The sequence below is a fragment of the Mobula birostris genome, chromosome 1 (genome assembly GCF_030028105.1).
Source record: "Mobula birostris isolate sMobBir1 chromosome 1, sMobBir1.hap1, whole genome shotgun sequence".
NCBI lineage: Eukaryota > Metazoa > Chordata > Chondrichthyes > Myliobatiformes > Myliobatidae > Mobula > Mobula birostris.
In genome coordinates this window covers 80,967,698-80,992,782 of record NC_092370.1, presented here as the reverse complement: position 1 = coordinate 80,992,782, position 25,085 = coordinate 80,967,698, and the positions used below count along the sequence as shown (strand labels likewise).

At 41.1% G+C, this 25,085-nt stretch overlaps 1 protein-coding gene across 1 annotated transcript in view; it reads left to right on the top strand.

The window, feature by feature from the left end:
• Positions 1 to 25,085, top strand: part of stk3 (serine/threonine kinase 3 (STE20 homolog, yeast)) — a 487,842-nt gene that overhangs the window by 384,176 nt on the left and 78,581 nt on the right. Inside the window, exon 10 of the mRNA XM_072258090.1 lies at positions 6,097 to 6,272. Coding sequence (XP_072114191.1) covers positions 6,097 to 6,272 — 176 coding nt within the window. The remainder of the gene's footprint in view (positions 1 to 6,096; positions 6,273 to 25,085) is intronic.

The following is a 25,085-nucleotide window of genomic DNA, read 5'->3' as shown; positions in this document are numbered from 1 at the left end:
CCAGGTCTCCCTTAGGTAAATTATTTAAATGATTCCACTCTTCTAAATATGTGTGAAGCCATACTCAAGTCTTCATGTGATTCTTTGGTATCAAAAAGGCCCAACTCTTTCCACTGTGATCTCCTTGCTCTTCATGTATTTATAAAATAACTTGCTTTTAATTTTTTAATAACCGCTCTATACTTTCAGTTTTGGGCTTCCTACAGCATTGAAGTCTTACATATCCTTCTTTTACCTTTGTTCTGCTCCATTCCAGACATTCATAGGATTTAAGGTTTAGGGTCTCAGCAGTTTTGTAATAACATGTTTGCTCTGAATCTCTTTTCTGTAGAACCTGAATGTCTTTCACAGCCCTGACATTGCTTTCTTTCCAACCAGTTTCAGTTTACTTTTGCTAAATCATAGGCTACAAAAACTGACATGTATCCAACTGTGATTTTTTTTAAACTCCTGGTTAATTTTTCTTTGTATTGACTTATTAGACTTACACCATGCAGCACCAAATTAGGAAATGAGCTTTGAAGCTAAGTGAATCTTTTCCTTTGTTTTTGACCCTTAAGAATATTAATTCTCATGGGGTGTATTTCCAGATGTCTGTTTACGCAGCACTTTTCTGACCACATGTTATTCTGTTCTGTGTCATTACCATGACTCAGTTAGTATTATATATTTAGCGATACAGTGTGGAACAGGCCCTTCTGAACCAAAGAGCTGTACCTCTGTGCAAGTAGCTCTCCTGGCTCTTAGCTAATGGATTAAATCAAAATACACAAAGGCTGACACTGTAGTACTGCAGTGAGTACTACACTGATGTCTGTCATTTAAAGTTGATAAGATGAGATGATAATTTGTTCCCCTGGATGGACAATATTTTGAAAAGAGCAGGATAGTTGTTTCTGTTGCTTCACCTGTAATTATTTCTCTCTCAACATAACTAAAAGAGGAAGGAGGTGGAATAAATTATATAGCAGCCCCTTAGAGCTCTGTCATTTTATAAGATCATGGTTGATAGAGCTTTCTTCATCCACTTTCCCCTCCTATACCCATAATGCTTGATTTCCTTATTGATGATAAATCTCCTAGTTTTGAGTATACTCAATGATTCAGCCTACATTTATTATCCTAGATTGTTCCACAACCATGCACTGAAGAATTCTCATAGCAGTTATCTCATCAAGCCACTGAAACCCACATAAACCGATATTGTTCAATAAGTTTGTCTCTCATTTTTGTGAATTCCAGTGAATACAGATCTTCAGCATAAGACAATCCATTTATATTCAGGACCACCCTTGTGAATCTCCTCTGAAATACCTCCTGAGGCAACATTGGTGGTATCCGTCCAGTACTCTGCTGTGCTTTCTGTGGTAGACGAGCTCTCAGAAGCAGATAGGAGGCCAAGGAGCACTGCTGCCCAGTGGATCCTAAGTTTTGTTTCAAGTCTAAAGTTTTGATCTTAAAAGATCCTTTTCCTTAATCACCAACAATTATGCTGACACATTGAGGACAGCTATGAAATTAATATTAATGTTACTCTTTGACAAGAGGTTGCACCCAGGGTACTGGAAGTGGTTTGTGTTTTTTGGGATCTTGCTGTGAGCCATTATTGCCAGAGAGCAGTAGGGATTATTACATTCCAGCATAGATAGGTTCAGCAGATATTATTGATTGTAGGGTACTTTGATGTATCATAAAAAGTGCTTAATAAAGATATTTATCTTTCTTCAGTTTTTAAAATAGTAGTTTGCAGGATACAATCTACTTATCTTTGAAAACTTTGAGGTGTTATGATTTTGCATCATAGATATCTGCATAGTACTTAAGAAATTGCATATTTTGTGGCTCTTCTGTAACATTTGTTAAATATAGTAAAGGAAGTTTTCATGAACTGATTTATGATTTTGCTCATGTATCATCCCGATGCTGTTTTCCTTATAACTCAATTCCATCTTTCTGTGTATCTGAAATGTAAATACATAAGTGTACATTAAAAGCATTTTTAAAGATCAGAGAAAGTGACAATGTTGACTATCATTGTAATGATAATTCATGTTTCTCAACCTCCAATATAGTTCAACTGCTCTGAACTACCTTCCAATCTCTGATGACTCCACTGCAGCCCCATGCAATAAGACTGAAATATCATCTGTGCAAAATACAAACACCGTAATCATTTTCAACAAATATAAGTCATAGGGATACATCATTGCCGAATGTCAAAGGGAGGTGAAGATCAAAAATATAAATGTGGAAGGAAAATTTCCCTATTTTCTTAAAGACTGTTTAGCATGGTAGGTGACTCCAATAATTGCCTGCCACTGGTGTCTGATAATAGCTGATGTTGGAAAAGCATGTCACAGAAACGGCTGTGAATTTTTCACTGAGATTAGTGTGAGCATCATGCCTGCCACAGGCCACAAAATCTGGGCCATTATTTCCATGGTAATTTTATTAACTCAGTTATCCAGATGTACTTACCGCATTTAGCCACAGGTTGGCTCTATATGGACAACTGAGTTCTCTTATCGAAAAATGTTGAATAGTGACCAACCAGTAATAGCAAATACCAACATTTTGGGTAACAAGGGCAATTTACCAAAGTTATAAAGAGCAACAACAACCAAAAATTTCTGTCAAAATTAAATTGTTCTTGGACTTCTAAAGAAGGTGATAAACCATTCCAGCTTTTATCTCTCTAACATATGGTGTAACATTCAATTTTTAGTGATTTGTATGGCTCTCTTGTAATTATGTTGCTGTATTTGCCTTAAAGTTATAAAATTTGACCTTGGGATTACAGAAGGGTGAGATAAAATGGCTGTAAGGCCATATTTATCTATATTGCCAATAAACAGAAAACAATTATGTTAGGCAGACTTGAAAATGAAAGAATTAAGTGCAGTGCTTAGTATTTGTTTTAGATTCTGCAGCTTGATGCAAGTAAGTTTTTAAAAGACAGTTATATATCTATCTATTTATCTGTCTCTGGGCTTTTGGTTGGGTGAATGGCAGTAGTGATTAAATGTGTAAACTGAAGAGATATTATTGGCTTTAAAAAAAAAAGATGCTGCCTTCCTGGATGGTAAGTCTGAGCTACTAAATTATTAGGAGCTTACTGACTGCCATATCAAGAATTTAGTAGAGTTCTGTCTAACTACTGGCTGCACACTTAAATCTAAGGTCATCAGTATGACTAGCTCTGGACAAGCAAAATAAGAACGCTGTTCTGAGCTTTATTATGGCAAGAGATTTCTAGGAGGACAGAGAAAATTATGCAGCACCCTCACTGACTCACAGGAATTCTTAGCCTATGATTGCTCAAAATATTGAAGGTACTCCCAGGAGGGCATTGAGCACCTCCCAGGTGCATACAAAGACTATACACAGAAGTGGATACTGTTTCAATTTTTTTCAATATTTGAAACAAGCACATTATTTCAGTAGCTTTCCATCTGCCCTGCCTGTGCTAAAACTTTGAATGGATGTGTGGGATCATTGATAATGCTAAGGGCCCTGTGCATGGAATGCTCCTGATGGGTAGAAGAAAAACTCCGATGATCCTCTCAGCAGTCCTCAAAATCCTTTATAGGGACTTGAGGTCAGATGCCTTGCAATTCCCAAACCAGACAATACTGTAGCTGGTCAGGACATACTTAGTGATGCTCCTGTAACAAATGGTTAGAGTGGGTGGGAGGGGATCTTGCACACTTCAGTCTTCTCAGGAAATGGAGACACTGCTTTGCTATCTTGACCGAAGAGGTGGTGTTCAGGGACCAGGTGAGATTGGGCATTAACTGCACTCCCAGAAATTTGGTGCTGCTAACTCTCTCCCTAGAAAAGCCACTCCAGCAGTGATGAGAGGACTGTGTTGCTTTCCTTTTTCCTAAACTACAGTTTAAAATCTGTTCTTTTTAGACATCTTCTGTTTCCAAGCAAACAGCATTCCTCTGGGTCCAATTCCAAACACTTTGCTTGAGTAGGCACTGAAAACGTTCATAATCCTTTACCTGCTTTGTGATTTTGTCAGGCAAACTAATGTAAAAGCTGAGAGAAATTAAGGTTGTTCCATCTCTTCTGACGTCTCTGTTAAAGGGAGATACAAGCTGTAATTGGCCAACCTTCTGAAGAATTTTGTGTCACTCAGTAAGGATAGTAACTCAACTGATTGCAGCTTTCTCCTATGCATGTTCATATGAGTAGACATTTATTGCTGGTTAATTACATAATGTTTTTTTTTAAGTTTTTAATAAATATTATTTGCTTTGCACTAAAATACAATTTTGTTTGTCATTTTCAACCATTAAGCAGAAACTTAAGCTGACTGTGGGTTCCTGGCTGTGTACTGTGTGTTCTAGCTCGTGCCTTTGGCATAATTCACAATTTCAAATGGTAGTTTCATTTAGAGAACAGTTCAAGTGTTTCCTCTTGAGATTTATGATTTTACAAGATAACAAATGTGAAGCTATGCCTAAGATTCAACTTGCATTCTGTGGCAGAAATTTCACACATTCACTGTTGATGAGACTTAATGCAGAATTTGAAGATTATGTAAAAATTTGGAACAAACAGATCCTTCTGTTCCTCAACATTCCTTAGTTCCCTACCACTTACTATATATGCCTCTGTTTGACTTCCCAAAATCTATTATCTAGCATTTTTGCCTCGTGTGACTCCATTTATCTTGCGCTTGTCAGGATTAAATTATCTCTGTCAGTGCTCTTCTCAACTTTCCATGTGATTTATATCCCACTATAGCATAAGGTATCTTTTCTTGCTGCTCACAATATCACCAGTACAGCCCTCATATGGGCAACTGGGATTTGTGTAGGCAGGCATCCTAGTGGGCATTGATGAGTTGTGCTGAAGGGCTTCTTGTTGTACTATGCAAATCTGACTCAATCCAAGTTGTTAGCAAACAACAAGGGTTTCATCACTGGTCTTTGGATCGTACTGTTAGTCATAGATTTCCAATCAGAAAAGAAACCACTACCCTCTGCCTCCCAACATGAAGCCAGTTTTGATTCCAGCTCACTACAGATGCATGTGGCTCAATTTTCTCAACCAGCATTGAGGGAACCATGTCAGCTACTTTACTGAAGTCCTTATAGACCAGGGGTCCCCAATCTGGGCTCCATGAACCCCTTGCCTAATGGTATTGGCCCATGGCATAGAAGAGGTTGGGAATCCCTGGTTTAGACAATGTTTACCGCCCTACCTTCATCAGTCTTCTTGTCAACCCGCTCAAAAACTCATTCAAATTAGAATTTTCACCACACAGAGCCATGTTGACTACCTTTAATCAGCCCCTGCCAGCCCAAAATTCCTATCCCTTAGGATTTCCTCCAGTAATTTCCCTACCAATGATGGAAGGCTCACTGTCCTATAGTAATAACAATAATGAGTTCTGTAGTATAATAATAATGAATTTTAAAAGAATGTTTTAGTTAGTTAAAATTATAATAAACCTCCAGCAATAAAAATATCAAGTTTAAAAAGAATGTTTTAGTGGCTTTACTGAATTAGTTACAATGCCCTGCCAAATAACAGTAAGGTTCTCTTTTTAGTGTGTCGCATTATTTGTGATTAAAAAGAAATTTCAGGGTATAACTTGAAATTCAACTATTTGTGCAGTTTATTTCAACGAAATCTTCTCATAAAGTAGGTGCAATAAGAATTAACTATTTCTGCTTAGTTTTCCATGAAAGCAGAAATGGACGAAAAGAATGAAAGTAAATGCAGTAGAGATGCATTTTCAGATTATAGGATTTCCAAAATGATTTAATTTCATTATTTATCTAGGAATATAATCAAGGCTGTTTGAACAATATTTGGGGTTCTAATCAAATTTTTGATACTTCTGCTTCTCTGCTTTATTTGTTTTGCTTTATGCAGTATAGAATGAGCTTTAAAAAAGTATAAAATTGTTTTAAAATAGTAGACATTTAAAATCTGAAATAAAAGCAGAAACATTAATGCTGTTCTGCTTTCTATGGATGATGTCTAACCAGCTGAATGTCTGCAACAAATTCTGTTTTATAATTATAACCTAGAATGATTCTTTAGACACTTGAAAACAATATGTTTTTATCCTTGTAGGGAATGATGCTTCAGAACAATTGCAAAGACCAGCATTTATGGATTATTTTGACAAGCAGGAGAAAAGTACTAAGCATCTTGGAAATTGTGACCAAAATCTGCAGGAGCCTTTCCATAAATCAAGAAATCCTTTCCCTGATAACTGGAAGGTTCCACAAGATGGGGACTTTGATTTTGTAAGTAGAGATTTTTAAATTAGTAATATACATTGTCTCCTTCGCTGACAGGCAACATTTGATGTTGGTGTCTAATGAGTTTGATCATAAAATATTCTGTTAATACCATGCAAATAAATGAGGCCAAAAATAGCAAATGAATTCATATCACTCAAGCCAGGATGTTGTTAATACTGTGTGTGGTTTGGCAATTATAGCAGTAAAAAAATTGTTGTCTTTAGTATTTTGGTTTTCAAACTAACTTTCTACTGCTTTATTCACATTGCAATCTCTTTTAACTTAATTTATAGAGTTTGAGTGCCATGATTAGAGAATTAAATCATGCATATCTCAGGCAACTACTGTATCACTAGAAGGCAAACTAAGTGGGTCTTAATATTTTTAGCTGCAAATTTCTACATTGTTTTCCAATTATATCAGAACTGGCCTTAAAGTTTCATACAGGAACTGTTCTTTTTGATTAGGGAAGGTGAGAAAGGGAAACTGGGGAATTGTCAATAGTTAGCCGAAGTTCAGTAACTTTATTTTAAATTACAGATTCTAGTAGGTTTTGTAAAACTACCAGAATCTGTAATTGGGGATGGAGTTACTGAATTCCTTGAAATCATTGTTCAAGTTGTCAGAATACTTTTTTTTTGCATGTGCGTGCGTCTGTGTGTCTGCGTGCGTGCGTGTGCAATGTTGGTGGGACGATGTCTTTTTCATGCCTTTACAAGGCACGGAGCGAGAGAGGGAGAGACTGTGTGGCACGCCACTCCTCACGCAGACATTTCGCAGTATTTTTCCCTTTATCTTATGAGGTCGAGTTGTGATCTCGACACTCAACCCAGTACGGATGGAAAGCATACTCGTGAGTAGACCCGACTGGGTTCAAACCTGGGAACCTCCGTTCCAGAGTCAGGCGCTGATGTCATTGCTCCACCAGCCGGCCCACCAGAATACTTTTCAAGGGGAACGTCATGCCTGACAAGCCTGACTATAATTTTTAAAAGGTGGTGGAAAGAGATGTTCTTTTTATTCATTCATATGATCTGGGCATTACTGGCAAGGCTGGTATTTAATATCCATTTCTGATTTCCCTTGAAAAGAAGGTACTGAGCTTTCTTGAACCAGTGCCTTGGTTTTAGTGAAGAAACCCTTGGCACTGTTGGACAGAGTTCCAGGAATGTGACTGCGCAGTGAAGGATCAGCAATATATTTTTAATTTGGATGATGTAACTCAGAGAGAAACCTGCAGATGGTATCATCCCCTGCACCAGCTATTGCTGTCCTTCTAAGTGAGGGGTTCATGAAGTCATAGAGAAGTACAGCACAGAAACAGGCCCTTCAGCTCATCTGGTCTTTGCTGAAACACTTAAACAGCCTCCTCCTGTCTACCTGCACTAGGACCATATCCATACCATCCATACCCATACCATCCATGTACCTATCCAAACTTAATTTTAAACATTGAAATCAAGCTTGCATACATCACTTGCACTGGCAGCTCATTCCACACTCTCATGACTGAATGAAGAAGTTTCCCTTCGTGTTCCCCTTAAACGTTTCACCTTTCATGAGGTTAACCCATGACCTCTAGTTGTAGTCCCACCCAACTTCAATAAAAAAAGCATGCTTGCATTTGCTTATCTACACCCCTTGTAATTTTGTATACCTCTGTCAAATCTTCCAACATTCTTCTACATTCCAAAGAATAAAGTCCTAACCTATTCAATCTTTTCTTGTAACTCCGGTCCTGTAAACACCCATGTAAATTTTCTCTGTACTCTTTCAACCTTATTTTCATCTTTCCTGTAGATAGGTGACCAAATCTGCATGCAATAATTCACATTAGGCTTCTACAACATCTACAACTTCAACATAACATCTCATCTCTTGTACTCATCAGTTTGATTTATGAAAGCCAATGTGCTGAAAACTTTGCTTACAATCCTACCTACCTGTGGTGCCACTTTCAACGAATTATGGTTCTGTCTTCCAAGATCTCTTTGTTCTACCACACTCCTCAGTGTCCTACTCTTCACTGTTTAAGACCTACCCTGCTTGGTCCTACTGAAGTGCAACATCTTGTACTTGTCTGTATTAAATTCCATCTGCCATTTTTCATCCAGCTGGTCCAGATCCTATTGAAAGCTGTGATAGTCTTCCTCGTTGTCCGCTACACCCCCAATCTTGGTGTCATCTGCAAATTTGTTGATCCAGTTAACCACATTATCATCGAGATCATAGATACTGATGACAACAACTGCTCCATGTCCCAGTCTCAGCTCCGCAGCCAGACAGGCAACCACCTGTGACTCTTGCTCCTCACACAAACCAATGTCTAATCCAATTCACTACTTCTTGAATGCTGAGTGACTGAAGCTTCTTGACCAACCTCCCATGTGGGATCATGTCAAATGCCTTGCTGAAGTCCATGTAGACAACATCCACTGCCTTGCCTTCATCTACTTTTCTGGTAACTTTCTCGAAAAGCTCCATAAGATCGGTTAGATACGACCTACCACACGCAAAACCATGCTGACTATCCCTAATTAGTTGCTGTCTATCCAAATACTTGTATATCCGGTCCCTCAGAATATCTTCCAATAACTTTCTCATTACTGTTAACAGGCTAACTAGCCTATAATTTCCAGGTTTAATTTTTTTGTTTTTTAAACAGTGGAACAACATTAGCTGTCCTTCAGTCCTCCAGTACCTCACCTATTGCTATGGATGATTTAATTATCTCTTCTAGGGCCCCTGCAATTCGTGAACTTGCCTCCCCACAGGGTCTGAGGGAACACCTTATCAGGTCCTGGGGATTTGTTCACCCTAATTTGCCTCAAGACGGCAAACACCTCTTCCTCTGTAATCTGTATTGGGTCCATGAGGTCAATGCTGCTTTGCCTCCCTTCCATAGACTTTGTGTCCATCTGCTGAGTAAATACCGATACAAAAAATCCATTTAAGACCTTCCCCATCTCTTTTGGCTCCACACATAGATTACTATTCTGATCTTCCAGAACAGCAATTTTGCCTCTTGCAATCCCTTTGCTCTTAACATATCTGTTGAATCCCTTAGAATTCTCCTTTACCCTGTCTGCTAAGGCAACCACATGCCTTCTTTTAGCCCTCCCAATTTCTTTCTTAAGTGTTCTCTTTCATTTCATATACTTCATAAGCACTTCATTTGTTATGAAGTACTATATCTGCTATGCACCTCTTTTTATTTCTTAACCAGGGCCTCAATATCTCTTAAAAACTAAGGTTCCCTAAATCGGTAATCTTGAAAACAGCCTTTCCCCTCTGCACTTGCCAGATCCTTTCTGATACCTTCAAAACTGGCGTTTCTCCAATTTAGAATCTCAGCCTGGGGACCAGACCTATCTTTTTCCATTGAAACTAATTGTATGGTGATCACTAGAAGTAAAGTGTTCCCCTGCACAAACAGATATCACCTGGCCTGTCTCGTTCCGTAATAGCCGATCGAGTATTGTGCACTCTCTCATTGGGACTTCTACATACTGATGAATGAGACTTTACAGAATACATTTGACAAACTCTATCCCATCTACAAACAAGAGAAAATCTGCAGATGCTGAAAATCCAAGCAATACACTCAAAATGCTGGAGGAACTCAGCAGGCCAGGCAGCATCTATGGAAAAAAGTACAGTCGACGTTTTGGACTGAGACCCTTCAGCAGGGCTGGATAAAGAAAGCAGGATCTCCCAGTGGCCACCCATTTTAATTCCACTTCCAATCCCATTCCGATATGTCTATCCATGGTTTCCTCCAATGTTGTAGTGTGGCCACACTTTGGTTGGAGGAACAAGACCTTATATTCCGTTTGGGTAGCCTCCAATCTGATGGCATGAACGTCGATTTCTCGAACTTCCAGTAACTCCCCCCTCCTTCACCATATTCTATCCCCTTTTCCCTCTCTCACCCCATCTCCTTACCCGCCCATTGCTCCCCTCTGGTGCTCCTCCCCCCTTCTCTTTCTTCCATGACCTCTGTCCTCTTCTGTCAGACTCCTCCTCCTCCAGCTCTGTATCTCTTTCACCAATCAACTTCCCAGCTCTTTAGTTCATTCCTCCCCCTTCAGCTTTCACCTATTACCTTGTGTTTCTCTCTCTCCTCCCACAACCATTTAAATCTACTCCTCAGCCTTTTTTCTCCATTCATGCCAAAGTGTTTTGGCCCAAAATATCGACTGTACTCTTTTCCATGGATGCTGCTTGGCCTGCTGAGTTCCTCCAGCATTTTGTGTGAGTTGTGTGGATTTCCAGCATCTGCAGATTTTCCCTTGTTTATGATTGGATTCCTAGGCTGCCACATCTCTTCCAGAGATATCTACCCTGAAGAGGTTTAAATCAACCCTTCGACAGGAATTCAATGAATGCTCCCCCTTTGTGATCTCTGCTGCCCTCCGGCTCTTCCACCACATGCTCACCCAGTTCCGCTACCGGAGACAAGTATCCTTTTTGGGAACATGTCTTCGCTGCCAGCTTGTTCCACACAATTTCCAAATTCAATTTCTTTTTTTTTATTTTATTTTTATTTGGATAAGGAATTCACAAGTATCATGTACTTTTTTCACATATATAACCTTTTCCATTTTTTTATATGTATAAAACTATAATTATTTATGCATTCTTAAGTACACATTGAGATGATATAAAAAGAAATTAGACACTTAAATAGATAATTATGTACAGTGGAAATTCTAATCTATTAGGCTAAGTAATGGTATTAATTATTAAGAAAAATAGTAATAATAGTGGATTAGTAATAGTTTCCATATATCTCTTCTGGATCATTTCTTCTGGTCCAAAATGTTGTATGTAAGCCTATGTAACAACCATTGTGGGTGTTTATATCCTAACTTGTTCATACTTGCTCCTGCCCCCAAACATAATTATCCAATCCCTATGTACTTATTTACTTAATTTTATCATTTTTTATCCCTTACCCAAATCTTTTCCTTTACTTGTATTAATTCTCTATTTTCCAAAAAAAAACAAAAACAGTAAACGTTTAGACTAGGGGTGCTTACGTTAGCAATATTACTGTGTTGATTAGAAGAGCAGTATAATTCATTAGGAGAGTCATCTAAAGTCTGCTCGCATTGGGGTTATATATTCAATCCATTTATTCCAAATTTGATAAAATTTTTCTTTTTGAATTCTCAGGGAGTAAGTCAACTTTTCCATTTTAAATATTTCCAAGATAATTTCGTGCCAATCTTCTAATGTAGGTGGTTTTGGAATTAGCCACTTTCTAGTGATTGATTTCTTACTTGCCGCTAAAAGGGCCTGCAGCAACTTTATATCTTCCTTCTGTTCAAGAAACAATACATGCCCCAAATAGAGCCTCTCAAAGTTCAGAGGTGTCTGGGTCTTAAGCACCTTAACTAATGTTCTATGAATACCTTCCCAATATAGACTTAATTTAGGACAATCCCAGAAAATATGGAAATGATTTGCCTCCTTGGAGCCGCACCTTCTCCAACACGTCACGTTTATATCTTTATATTTTTCCTGATATGGGGTCTTGAAGTATCTTATAATATTTTTCCAACAATGTTCTCTCCAAGTCAAAGAATTAGTCGAAGACCACTGAAAGCTGCATATTTTCTCCCAAGCCTCCTCTGAAAGTACCAACCCCGCCTCTTTCTCCCACTTCTCTTTAATATACAATGTGTTTACATTTTTAGCATGGGACAGTGCATTATATAATCGAGAAACTGTTTTACTAGGTATTGAACCGCAAGCCGAATTAAGAATCTTGAAAAATTCTAATTCTACTGTTGATAGGTCTGTATATCTGCAACTCTGGTTAACATAATTTCGTACTTGAAGGTACCTAAAAAAGTCATTGTGTTCTAGGCCATGTTTGTCCTGCAGGATTTGGAAACTTTGTAATACTCTTTTATGTATAAATGAGAGGTAGGTTGTAAGACCTTTCTTTATCCATAGTTCAAATCTTTTATCTCCTCTGTTGGGAAGGAATTCGGTATCATATGCACACCATCTGAAGAGTTTTAACATGTTATTAATTCCACATGAATTAACCACCTTCTGCCATACTTTTAATGTAAGATTTATCCAACTGTTTTAAAATTTTTCCAATTGGGCCATCAATCCTTTGTCAGCTATTGAGGCCTGTAGAGGAAAACTGTCAACCAATCCAAATTCTATTTCCTTCCATCTAGCCTTATATTCCCTATTACACCAATATAACAGAGGGGTTATCTGTGAGGCATAAAAATAATTTCTCAGGCAAGGAAGAACCATACCTCCTCCTTCCTTCCCTAACTGCAAGGTGTTATATCGAATTCTAGGTTTCTTTCCATGCCAAATGAAGCGGGAAATCCATTTGTCCCATTCCCTGAATTGATTATCATCCACCTCCACAGGTAAAGTACGGAAAAGGTACAGTAACCGAGGAAGAATATTCATTTTTATAGTATTTATCCTTGAATTTAAACTTAAAAAGGGGATAAGATTCCATCTATGCATATCTGCTTTTATCTCTGAGATTAATGGCCCATAATTTACCTGTGACAGCGTTGAAAGATCCTTCAGCAGGGTTATTCCTAAATATTTTAATGATTTAGCTTCCCACTTAAGATCATATGTATCCTGCAATTTTTTGGATGGTGTATAATTTAGGGACATAACCTGCGTTTTCTTTACATTTATTTTATAATCTGATATTTTCCCAAAGTTATCCAACAGCGTAAACAATCCTATAAATGATTTTTCTGGTTCACTCAGATAGACTAAAACATCATCTGCGAATAATGCCACTTTCTGTTCAATCCCTGCCACCTTGATACCTCTTACGATTTCGCTCTGTCTTATTGGTTGGGCAAGCGGTTCAATATATAGCGCGAAGAGGAGAGGAGAAATTGGGCATCCCTGTCTAGTGCCTCTCTCTAAAATAAAGGAGTCAGAGAGGTCCCCATTTATCTTAATTCGAGCTGTAGGGCTGTCATATAGAGTCTGAATTACTTTAATAAACTTTTCCTGAAAGCCGAATCTTCCTAACACTCTGTATAGGAATGCCCAACTAACCGAATCAAAAGCTTTCTCAGCGTCTAACCCTACTACCATTGTCTCTGTCTCGTTCTTATTAACCTGTTCTAATATGTGTAGAGTTCTCCTTATGTTGTCCTGTGTTTGTCTTTGTTGAATAAATCCAGTCTGGTCTAAATGGATTAGGCCAGGTAAGAGCTTTTCCAATCTGCGCGCTATTACGGATGTAAATAGTTTGTAATCTAAATTAAGAACACTAATTGGCCGATAATTGCCACATTCTAGTTTATCTTTACCCTCTTTAGGAATAACTGAAATAATCGCTTCTCTCCAGGAAGGTGGAGTTTCTCTTCTCTGCAAAATCCAATTGAAGGTGTTAAGTAGTAATGGGGCTAACTGTGACTTCAGGGATTTGTACCACTCTGAGGTAAACCCATCTGAACCCGGGGACTTTCCAGCCTTTAACCTAGAGATGGCCACATTCAGTTCTTTGGCAGTTACTGGTTCTAATAGACTTTCATTTTGTAAATCTGTAAGTTTAGGTAGATCTAAAGAATTCAATAAACTGTCTATATAGGGTTCATTGGAGGCCCAGGGTTGGGAGTACAGCTCTCGATAATATGTTTCAAAACTCTCTTGAATTTTCCCTATTGTACTCTCCACAAGCTTCATCTTTGGATTCTTTATTTTATGAATTGTATTGTCTGCTTGTTGTTTTCGTAATTTATAAGCTAAAAATCTAGGTGATTTACCTCCTACTTCATAATTCTTTTGTCTCAGGTAAAGAAAATTTCTTTGAGTTTCCAATGTATAAATATCGTCAATTTCACTTTGCAATTTCCTAATTTCCTGTTTTAAATTTGAATTACTTTTGTTGCTATTTACAACTTGAAGTTGTTTTAATTTTCCTTGAAGGTCTGCTAATTTTTGTGCATTGATTTTTTTCATGTGAGTGGTAATGGAAATAATTTTCCCTCTCAGTACAGCTTTCAATGTATACCATAAGATCACTGATGATGTTTCTCCCGTGTCATTAAGGTCTAGGTATTCTTTGATTTCTCCCCTTAATCTCTCCATTACTCTCGGGTTATTGAGTATACTTGAGTTTAGCCTCCATAGTGTTTTCCTCATTTTCCTTTCCAGGATTAGAGACAGGGCTATGATCCGACAGATCAATTGTTGCAATATTACAGTTTTTTATCCTGAGTCTATCTGTATTAAAGATAAAGAAATAGTCTATCCTTGAATAGGCTGAATGAGGGAAAGAATAATGTGTATAATCTTTACTAGTGGGGTGTAATTCCCTCCACACATCTATAATTCCCAATTCCTCCATCAATAAATTCATTTTCCGAGTCAGAGGTTTATTCTGAGTGACTATTCTTGAAGAATCTAATATAGGATTTAATCTAATATTAAAATCTCCTCCACAAATTACTTCCCCTTGAGAACTGACCATTAGGTCAAAAATGTGTCTATAAATGACCATTCACAACCTGGAGGAGCATAAACATTCAGCAATGTTATTTCTGTACCTTCTATTCTTCCTGTAATTTTTACAAATCTTCCATCTTTGTCTTTAGTCTCTGAAATATGTTCATAATTAAGAGTACTTGATATTAAAGTAGCTACCCCTCTTTTGTGGCTCAATTTATATGATGAATAAAATACATGCTTAAAGCCCATTCTTTTTAATTTTCCATGTTCAGATTGGCTCATATGTGTTTCCTGGAGGAAAGCTATTTGTGCCCTCTCTTTTTTCAATTTAGACATAATCTTATTTCTTTTAATTGGATTCAAAACCCCATTAACATTATAGGAAATTATTTTTACCAATTCAATTTGCATTTTTCTCTAGTAGAAAAAAAAACTCTCCTTTTCTAACCAAACAGTAAGCAATCCCTTCTCAACAGTAAACCAAAATATATAACCACACCCTCGACATTTTTGAACGTATAACATTTGAAAATTTTTCCCAACTTCCCACAGTGAGACCTGAGCATCGACCCGCCTCAGTTCAGAGGGATAACCTCTATCTTCACCCTGTGTTAGAGGGCCCTCAGCAATTTGAATAACCATAGAGAATTTTCTCCTATTTATGTCTCGACCATATTGCTATCATTCAAGTTATTCCGTCTAGTTTATTTTCAGATACCAGCTTTCTTTTCACCTTTAAGTCCGATTTACTCTTTTCAGTCATTTCTCTTAATTAGTCTGTATTCTCTGTACATTCGCGTCTGAATATTTGCAGCTTTTCCTTGTAGTTTGACACTCTGGTTCGTGTGGAGTGTCCTCGCCCCACTAACTGCCACAACTTCTGCCGAATCCTCTCCAGTAGCGACTCCGGTTGGGTGATAACCTTAATAGGTAGTCCCCGGTCCGCCAGGTCCAACGTTGCCTCCTCCACCGTAGTGTAAATTTTTGTCCCTTCGTCGTAAAAGACTTTCAGCCGAGCTGGATACAGGGTCTGGAATTTGATGTTGTTTTCCTTCAGGACTCTCCGTGTTTCCGCATATTCCTTCCGCCTGGCAAGGATCCCCGGTGCGTAATCGTGGTCTAAACTGATTTTACAGTTGCTCCACATGAAACCTTTCTTTTGCCAGGCCCGTTTAAGCACCTCTTCCTTCGTTCTGTATCTGAGAAATCTGACCAGAATCAATCTGGACTGGGCGCCTGCCGGAGGCTGTGGTGCCAACGCGCGGTGAGCCCTTTCTATCTGTAGGTCTTTTGCGGCCGGTATATCAAGGTTCTCTCCAAGCAGCTTCTCCACGAAGGGAATCATCAATCCGGGTTTACCTTCGGTTCCTTCGAGAACTCCGTAGATCCTCACATTTTCCCTTCTTGAGTGGCCTTCTTGGTCTATTAGTTTCCACTGGAGCTGCTCTTGTAGCTTTAGCATTTCTGTTATCACTTCCTCGGCGTTTTGTAGCTTCTCTTCAATTCCAACAATCCTCGCTTCGGCTTCATCTATCCTCGAGTTAGTTTTTACTATTTCTGCTTTAATATCCTCCAGCTGTTTGTTGTTATCTTGTCGGAACTCGCGAACCTCTTCGAGAATCAAAGACAGTCACCGATTCCTGCTCATTATCTCCGTCCTGGCTTGCCGTGGGGGAGCTAGGCCCGTCGCCTTGCTGCGCCTCTTTATGTTTATCAGCCTTTGGATCGGACTTTTTAATCTTGTTCTTAGACATCATCCTTGCCCCTTTTATTAATATAGTTATGCAATATTAAGTATTCGTCTAAACTCGATTTTGGGGCAGTTTACCTTCTTTTTGGCCGAGAGACCTTTTCCTTACGCCACCATTCCCTTGCTGACCCGGAAGTCCTCCCAAATTCAATTTCAAGCTTCTCGATTTGGACCCTCTGAGGACCCCGGGTACTCACATTCAATTGATTGCTTCCCCCATCACATTCTACGTGCCACGCTTTTCACCATGAGGAGGTACCTGGTGTCCCTATCCCAGTCACTTCCACAACTCCAGGATTCTCCCTCCGCCGCAGGTAATGGACCTGTATGCTATTTTATCCTCTGTCAGATCCACGCTTTCAGTCGCCAGTTCTTTGACTTTCTAATGTCCTGCAAGGATTGGAAGATCAGCTGTCTACAGACCACAGAACCTGTTGACTCCAACGCCAGCAGGCCTGATCTTCTCCAGACGTGATCCTTGATGCTGACCTCAACAGCTCTAACGATCCAGAGCAGATTCAAAACCCAGACTTCACTGCCATCAATGTGAGTTCCAATGACCTCGCACACCTCCAAAGTGCCAATTTCACAACCTCCAATCCATCACTCCTTCCCCCACCACAACTCTATAATCCCACTTCTCTCAGGTCGCACCACCAGCTCTTGGGTACTCGGAGACTCCATCTTCCTCTCACCACACCATCCCTGAAAACCTAAACCTCCTTTCCTGTCAGGCACTACCAACCCCCTACCCCCTCCAATCCCAGCACACATCCATGCCAGCTCTTCACCATCCCCCCTTTAAGGCAGAATGAACTTTTGTCTGCCTCACTTTTGATCCCCTGCACCCACACCTCAGTGAGTTCCGCGCCTGCCATGACGCTCAGCTCTTCTTCTGTCGCCTCCATCTCCGAGCCTGTTTCTTTGGCAAGGACTCTCCATCCTGCACCAATGACCCCTTTTCCAGTCTTCAACCCTCCTGTTCTTCCTGGACATCCCGCCCTAGTCTTCTGCCTGCTCTGGACCTTTTCATTGCCAACTGCCGATAGGACATTAACGGTAGAGACTTTAACACCCCTCTCTCCTATTCCAATCACACTCCTTCTGAATGCTCGGCTCTCCACTCCCTCTGCGCTAACCTCACCATGAAACCCACAGATAAGGGAGGTGCTGTAGTAGTCTGGTGAACTAACCTCTACCTTGCTGAGGCCCAGCGCCAACTCTCAGACACCTCCTCACCTCTTCTTATTTACCCCTCGAAAGGACCCCACTAAGGAACACCAGCCCATTGTCTCCCATACCGTCACCAACCTTACTGACTCTGGGGATCTCCTATCCACAGCTGCCAGCCAAATAGTTCCCGCACCCTGCACCTCCCATTTCTACCTCCTACCCAAGATCCACAAATCTGCTTGTCCAGGTAGACCCATTGTTTCAACTTGTTCCCGCCCCACTGAACTCATATCGGCATACCTTGACTTTGTTTAATCCCCCTAGTTCAGTCCTTTTCTACCTACATCTGTGACACTTCACACACTTCGGATCTTTTCAATGATTTCAGGTTCCCTGGCCCCCATCATCTTATTTTCACTAGGAGTGTCCAGTCCCTATACACCTCCACCCCCACCAGGAAGGCCTCAAAGTTCTCTGTTTCTTTCTGGTCACCTGACCCAAACAGTACCCCTCTACCACCACTCTCTCTGCCTAGCGGAACTTGTCCTCACTGTAAATAGTTTTTCCTTTGGCTTGTCCCACTTCCTTCAAACTAAAGGTGTAGCCATGGGCACTCACATGGGTCCCAGTCATGCCTGCCTGTTTGTTGGCTACATGGAACAGTCTATATTCCAAGCCTACGCTGGTGACCATCCCACACTTTTCCTACGCTACAGCAACGACTGCATTGTGCTGCTTCCTGCACCCATGCTGAACTCGTCAACTTCATCCACTTTTCTTCCAACTTCCACCCTGCCCTCAAATTTACCTGATCCGACACCTCCCTCCCCTTTCTCAATCTTTCTGTCTCTATCTCTGGAGACAGCTTATCCACTGATGTCTACTATAAACCCACAGACTCTCACAGCTACCTGGACTATACCTCCTCCCATCCTGTTACTTGTAAAACTGCCAACCCTTCTCTCAGTTCCTCCGTCTCCACTGCATCTGCTCTCAGGATGAGGCTTTTCATTCCAGAACTAAGAAGATGTCCTCCTTCCTCCACCATCGATGCTGCCCTAAACCACATCTCCTCCATTTCATGCACATCTGCTCTCACCCCATCCTTCCGCCACTCTACCAAGGATAAGGTTCCTCTTATCCTTACCTACCATCCCACCAGCCTCCACGTCCAGCCACCTCCAGCGGATCCCACTACCAAGCATATCTTCCCCCCCCCACCCCCACTTTCTGTTTTCTGCATCCCTCCCCACTGATCTCCCTCCTGGCATTTATCCTTGCAAGCAGAATAACTGCCCCTATACCTCCACTCTCACTACCACCTTTGGCCCTAAACAGTCCTTCCAGGTGAGGCAACACTTCAAATGTGAGTCTGTTAGGGTTATATACCGTGTTTGGTGCTTCTGGTGTGGCCTCCTCTCTATCGGTGAGACCCGACGTAGATTGGGAAACTACTTTGCCAAGCACCTATGCTCCGTCCGCCAGGAAACGTGAGATCTCCTAGTGGCCACCCATTTTAATTCCACTTCCCATTCCCGTTCCAAGGTCTCCTCCACTGTCGTGATGAGGCCACGCTTAGGTTGGAGGAACAACACTTTATATTCCATCTGGGCAGTCTCCGAATTGATGGCATGAACATCGAGTTCTTGAACTTCTGGTAAAGCAACCCCCACCTTCACCATTCCCAATCCCCTTTTCCCTCTCTCACCGTATCTCCTTGCCCACCCTCTGGTGCTCCTCCTCCCTTTTCTTTCTTTCTTCTATGGCCTTCTGTACTCTTCTCCAGCCCTGTATCTTTATCACCAATCAACTTCCCAGCTCCTTACTTCACCCTTTCTCTTCAGGTTTCATCTATCTCCTTGAGTTTCTCTCTCCCCACCTTTTAAATCTACTCCTCAGCTTTTTTTCTCCAGTCCTGCCGAAGGGTCTTAGCCCAAGATGTCAGCTGTATTCTTTTCCATAGATGCTGCCTGGCCTGCTGAGTTACTCCACCATTTTGTGTGGTTTGCTCCATCCCATCTAGTTAATTCACAGTTTGGGTGTCCCAGTCAATATGTGGTACTATAACAACCTTAACCTTATGTTTCTTGCAGCAGTCAGCAATCTATCTACAAATATGTTCCTCTAAATCCCGTAGACTGTTGGATGATCTGTAATATAAAGTTCAAAAGCTCAAAGTAAACATTATTTTCAGAGAGCATGCATGGCACCACATTCAATCCTTGCGGGCATACTTAACAAATCGATGGAACAGGAACTATAAACAGGATCAATGAACAACAAACTCTGCAAATGCAAATATAAATAAATAGCAATAAATACAAAGTATGAAATAACAAGCTAGAGCGTCCTTAATGTGAGACAACTGGTTGGAGGAATAATGAGTGTAGTTATCCCATTTTGATTTTGAACCTGGTGGTGCGGGTCTTGAGGCACAGCGAGAAAAGAGCATGACCTGGGTGGTGAGGATTTCTGATGATGGGTGCTGCTTTTCTATGGCAACGTTTCATGTAGATGTGCTCAGTGGTTGGGAGGGCTTTACCTGTGATGAACTGGGCCGAATCCATTACGTTTTGTAGGATTTTCTGCTCAAAGGCATTGGTGTTCCCGCCCCAGGCTGTAATGCAGCCAGTCAGCACACCACAGTCACTAGATGAGTTCTCTAGTTTCTCCTGACTGAGCACTTCCATGATGTTTTCCCTGACTAGTAACCATCCCCCCCTCCCCCACCAATTAAGCAAGTGTTCCGTGAACCCCAGGTTGGGAACCCCTGTTCTGAGCAGTGTGGGTTCTGGCTTTGAGGGACTGAGAGCTGCCAGTCATCAGATTGTTTTGTCTGGAATGGTGTCGTACTTGAGTGGAGTTTGAGCTGCACTCACCCAGGTGCATAAAATGTATTTAATCACGCTGTTAGCCTCCACACAATGGAAAGGCTGTGGGGGATGAGTGACTTCTGAGCAGTTGGTTTAAGCAAAGTATTTCCAAGCCTGTTTTAATTCAGATCACTGGAGATTCCCAGGTAACTGGTATTTGTTCAGACTCTGAGAAGGCTTTTGTTAAATCCTTTCCATAGTTCCTTTGGCATGATAAAATGGTCATTCCTTTTCACACCACTGAGCCCATGCTGGGTCACCAAAGCATTCCCATGCTTCTAACTGATTTCCTTGTAAGCTATCCTTCCCCCCCCCCCCAAATTCACAACACCACCTTCCATGTTCTATCACCCACCTACATATCTTACAATTTGCCCAATTAATTTACAGCTTACATTGCCCAATTAACCAACCAGCTTGCACGTCTGTGGAAGGTGGGAGGAAACCAAAGTATCCAGGAAAATCCCACATGGTCACACTAAGGACATGCAGACTCCCGACAGAAAGCATCTGGGGTCACTGGAAACTGTGAGGAAGCTGCTCTGCTACCTGTATTATTTCATTCCCTCTGCCAACTGTGTCAGGTTATTAGCAAAAGTTGAAGTGTGTAGAGCTGAAGAAAAATTATTGACTTAGAAGGAAGTAGGTTGAACAGAAAAAGAAGGCTCAACAGAATAAGGAATATTGATATCTATTCATAATAACACAATGTGACTAATGGCGTTTTAAAAACTTTCAGCTATTCAGAACACAATGTAGAGAGTATGGTTGAGCAACATGTTCAATAGTTCAAAATTGAAACTAAATTTATTATCAATGTACTTGTATGTTACCCTATACTACATTGAGATTGATTTTCTTGCAAGCATTTTACAGGGAAAAAAGAAATACAATAAAACTTTATGAAAAACTACATAAACAAAGACTGATAAAGAGCAATGTGCAAAAGAAGACAAACTATGCAAATAAAAATAATACTGAGAACATGACTTGTAAAGAGTCCTTGAAAATGAGCAAAATCAGTTCGGAGTAGTTGAGATTGAAGTTATCTATGCCAGTTCAGGAGCCTATTGGTCGTACAGCGATAACAGTAATAGTAATATTAATTGAAATATAGCCATTGAACAGTGAAACTACCACTTTTATCAGACAACACACCATTGATTTTTACTCTTGTTTTTTTTCATTACAAAATCAATGATGGATTAATATAAATTATAATATTCTTGAGCAAGATTGTAACTGCAACTGAACATTCACAATATCTTATTTCTCTAAACATAATTATATTACTTTAAATATAAAGAAATTAAATTCTCTTTCATTTATATCTGTTGGAATTACTTTGCTTAATTTATTATCATCCAACTGCTTGTGAAGAAGCAATTGTCACTTCTTCAGATCTGTTTCTCCCTTCCTTCCCAAAGCTGTTAAACTTTGTTCCAGTAAGAGATTTGAAAGTAGGAGGGGGAGGGGAGATCCAAAATGACAGAAGACAGGAGAGGGAGGGATGGAGCCAAGAGCTGTACAGTTGATTGGCAAAAGGGATATGAGAGGATCATGGGACGGGAGGCCTAGGGAGAAAGAAGGGGGAGGGGGGTGAAGCCCAGAGCATGGGCAAGGAGTATAGTGAGAGGGACAGAGGGAGAAAAAGGAGAGAGAGAAAAAGAATATAATAAACAAACAAAAAAACAAATAAATAAATAACTACCTAACTAACTAACGGATGGGGTACGAAGGGGAGGAGAGACATTAACGGAAGTTAGAGAAGTCAGTGTTCATGCCATCAGGTTGGAGGCTACCCAGACGGAATAAGGTATTGTTCCTCCAACCTGAGCGTGGCTTCATCTTGACAGTAGAGGAAGCCGTGGATAGACATATCAGAATGGGAATGGGACGTGGAATTAAAATGTGTGGCCACTGGGAGATCCTGCTTTCTCTGGCAGACAGAGCATAGGTGTTCAGCAAAATGGTCTCCCAGTCTGCGCCGGGTCTCGCCAATATATAGAAGGCCGTATCGGGAGCAGCGGACGCAGTATATCACCCCAGCTGACTCACAGGTGATGTGTTGCCTCACCTGGAAGGGCTGTCTGGGGCCCTGAACGGTAGTGAGGGAGGAAGTGTAAGGGCATGTGTAGTACTTGTTCCGCTTACAAGGATAAATGCCAGGAAGGAGATCAGTGGGGAGGGATGGGAGGGACGAATGGACAAGGGAGTCGCTTAGGGAGTGATCCATTCATTCCCTCCCCACCGATCTCCCTCCCAGCATTTATCTTTCCCCTCATGCCCCATCCGTTATTTATTTATTTATTATACTCTGTCTGCGTGTGTGTGTGTGTGTGTTGGCGCGTGGCCAAGTGGTTAAGTCGTTCGTCTAGTGATTTGAAGGTTGCTAGTTTGAGCCTTGGCTGAGGTAGCGTGTGTGTCCTTGAGCCAGGCACTTAACCACACATTACTCTGCGACGACACCGGTGCCAAGCTGTATGGGTCCTAATTCCCTTCCCTTGGACAGCATCGGTGACGTGGAGAGGGGAGACTTGCAGCATGGGCAACTGCTGGTCTTCCACACAACCTTGCCCAGGCCTGCGCCCTGGAAACCTTCCAAGGCGCAAATCCATGGTCTCATGAGACCAATGGATGCCTATATATATATTCTTCTTCTCTCTCTCCTTTTTTTCCCTCCGTCCCTCTCACTATACCCCTTGCCCATCCTCTGGGCTTCACCCCTCCCCCTGTCTTTCTCCCTAGGCCTCCTGTCCCATGATCCTCTCATATCCCTTTTGCCAATCAACTGTCCAGCTCTTGGCTCCATCCCTCCCCCTCCTGTCTTCTCCTATCATTTTGGATCTCCCCCTCCCCCTCCCACTTTCAAATCTCTTACTAGCTCTTCTTTCAGTTAGTCCTGACGAAGGGTCTCGGCCCGAAACGTCGACTGTACCTCTTCCTAGAGTTGCTGCCTGGCTTGCTGCATTCACCAGCAACTTTTATGTGTGTTGCTTGAAATTCCAGCATCTGCAGATTTCCTCGTGTTTGCGTTTTTAAAAAAACTTTGTTCCACTTTAGTGTTCGCTTTTTTTTGAGCGAATCTTTCAGTATTTAATCTCTTTGCAGCTAACTCTATCTCTTTCTGTTATTGACACTTGAACTCATTGCTTAATGTGTTTTCACAATTCAAGTCCATTTCCTTAAGTCTTAAATGCATGTGTTTCTTTGTGAGCACACCACACATAGGGTATAAATGCCATGAGAATTAACTGTTTGCAGCAGTGGAGAAAAGCTGAGCATTGAGGTGTAGGTCTTCAAGCTTCTGTACCTGATTGCAGACATCCCACCTCTCCCGGAAGATCCGGGAGTCTCCCGCATATCGATAGTGGCTCCCTGACGCCCGGAAATAGATTTTTTTGAGAGGGAAAGGGAGAGCGAGCATCCTGATTGGTCTCTCTTCGTGCTAAGAGTGGTCCCCAACCACCGGGCCGTGAGGAAACAATATGATTTGGCGATATGAAACGATATGAGTCATTTGCACCTTTCCTCATTCCCTGTCACACACTGTTGAACTTGAACGCACGTGAGGTCATTACCCACGTGTCATCCATGTCAGCGCGGTAAGAAGATCAACTCCTCGAGCTTGTAAATGACGGCGGGCTGAAAAGTTTGTTTGACATAACATCTCTGCCGGCATTCTGGATCAAAGTCAAGGCTAAATATCCTGAGATAGCCACGAAAGCACTGAAAACGTTGCTTCCATTTCCAACATCATATCGCTGCGAAGCGGAGTATTCTGCAATGAGTGCAACGAAAATTAAACTGTGGAATAGACTGGACATAAGGAATCCCCTTCGAGTATCGCTGTCTCCCCTCACCCTCGCTGGGACCGTCTTTTTGCAGGAAAACAAGCCCAGGGCTCGCACTGATTCAGCGATATTGGTGTGTATTATATGTTCATACGGGGAAAATATGCGCTGTGTGTTTAATATCCAAATGTTCTGATGTGATTAACACCCCCCCCCCCGCCCGGTCGGCCGGTCTGCAAGGGTATTGTTATTATTAAATTGGTTTGCAGTGCAAAAAATGTTGGGGACCCCTGCTAAGTAGACCTATCAGTTTTCTCTGTGGGCGGGCTTTACAGTCGACCTCAAAAATAATGACAGTGTTGCTCGCTGCACTGTTTGCAACAGTGACTTTTCTATTGCCCACGGTGGGTTAAGATGTAAAAGACATGTTGAGGTGGGTTTAACAGGTGTCATTACAGCATAGCTAACGTTATTTCAACTAGCTGGCTAGCTGCTAAGGAGCTACGCTATTGATGTCCTACGTGATGAGGCCAAACTCCCTGTAGACTTGCTTAAAGTTGTAATAGAATAAACATGATAATATAATATAAGCACATATTTTAATGTCACATTTGCTGCATATACCCAACTTGGTTTGCAGATTAGACAAAATCACTAAACAAAGTATTACATACACCCTTGGAGGTCAACGGGCGGGAGTGGGGGTGCTACCTCCCTGAAATGGTGGTGATACCTCCCTGAAATGAGTTTTTGCAGGGTGGGA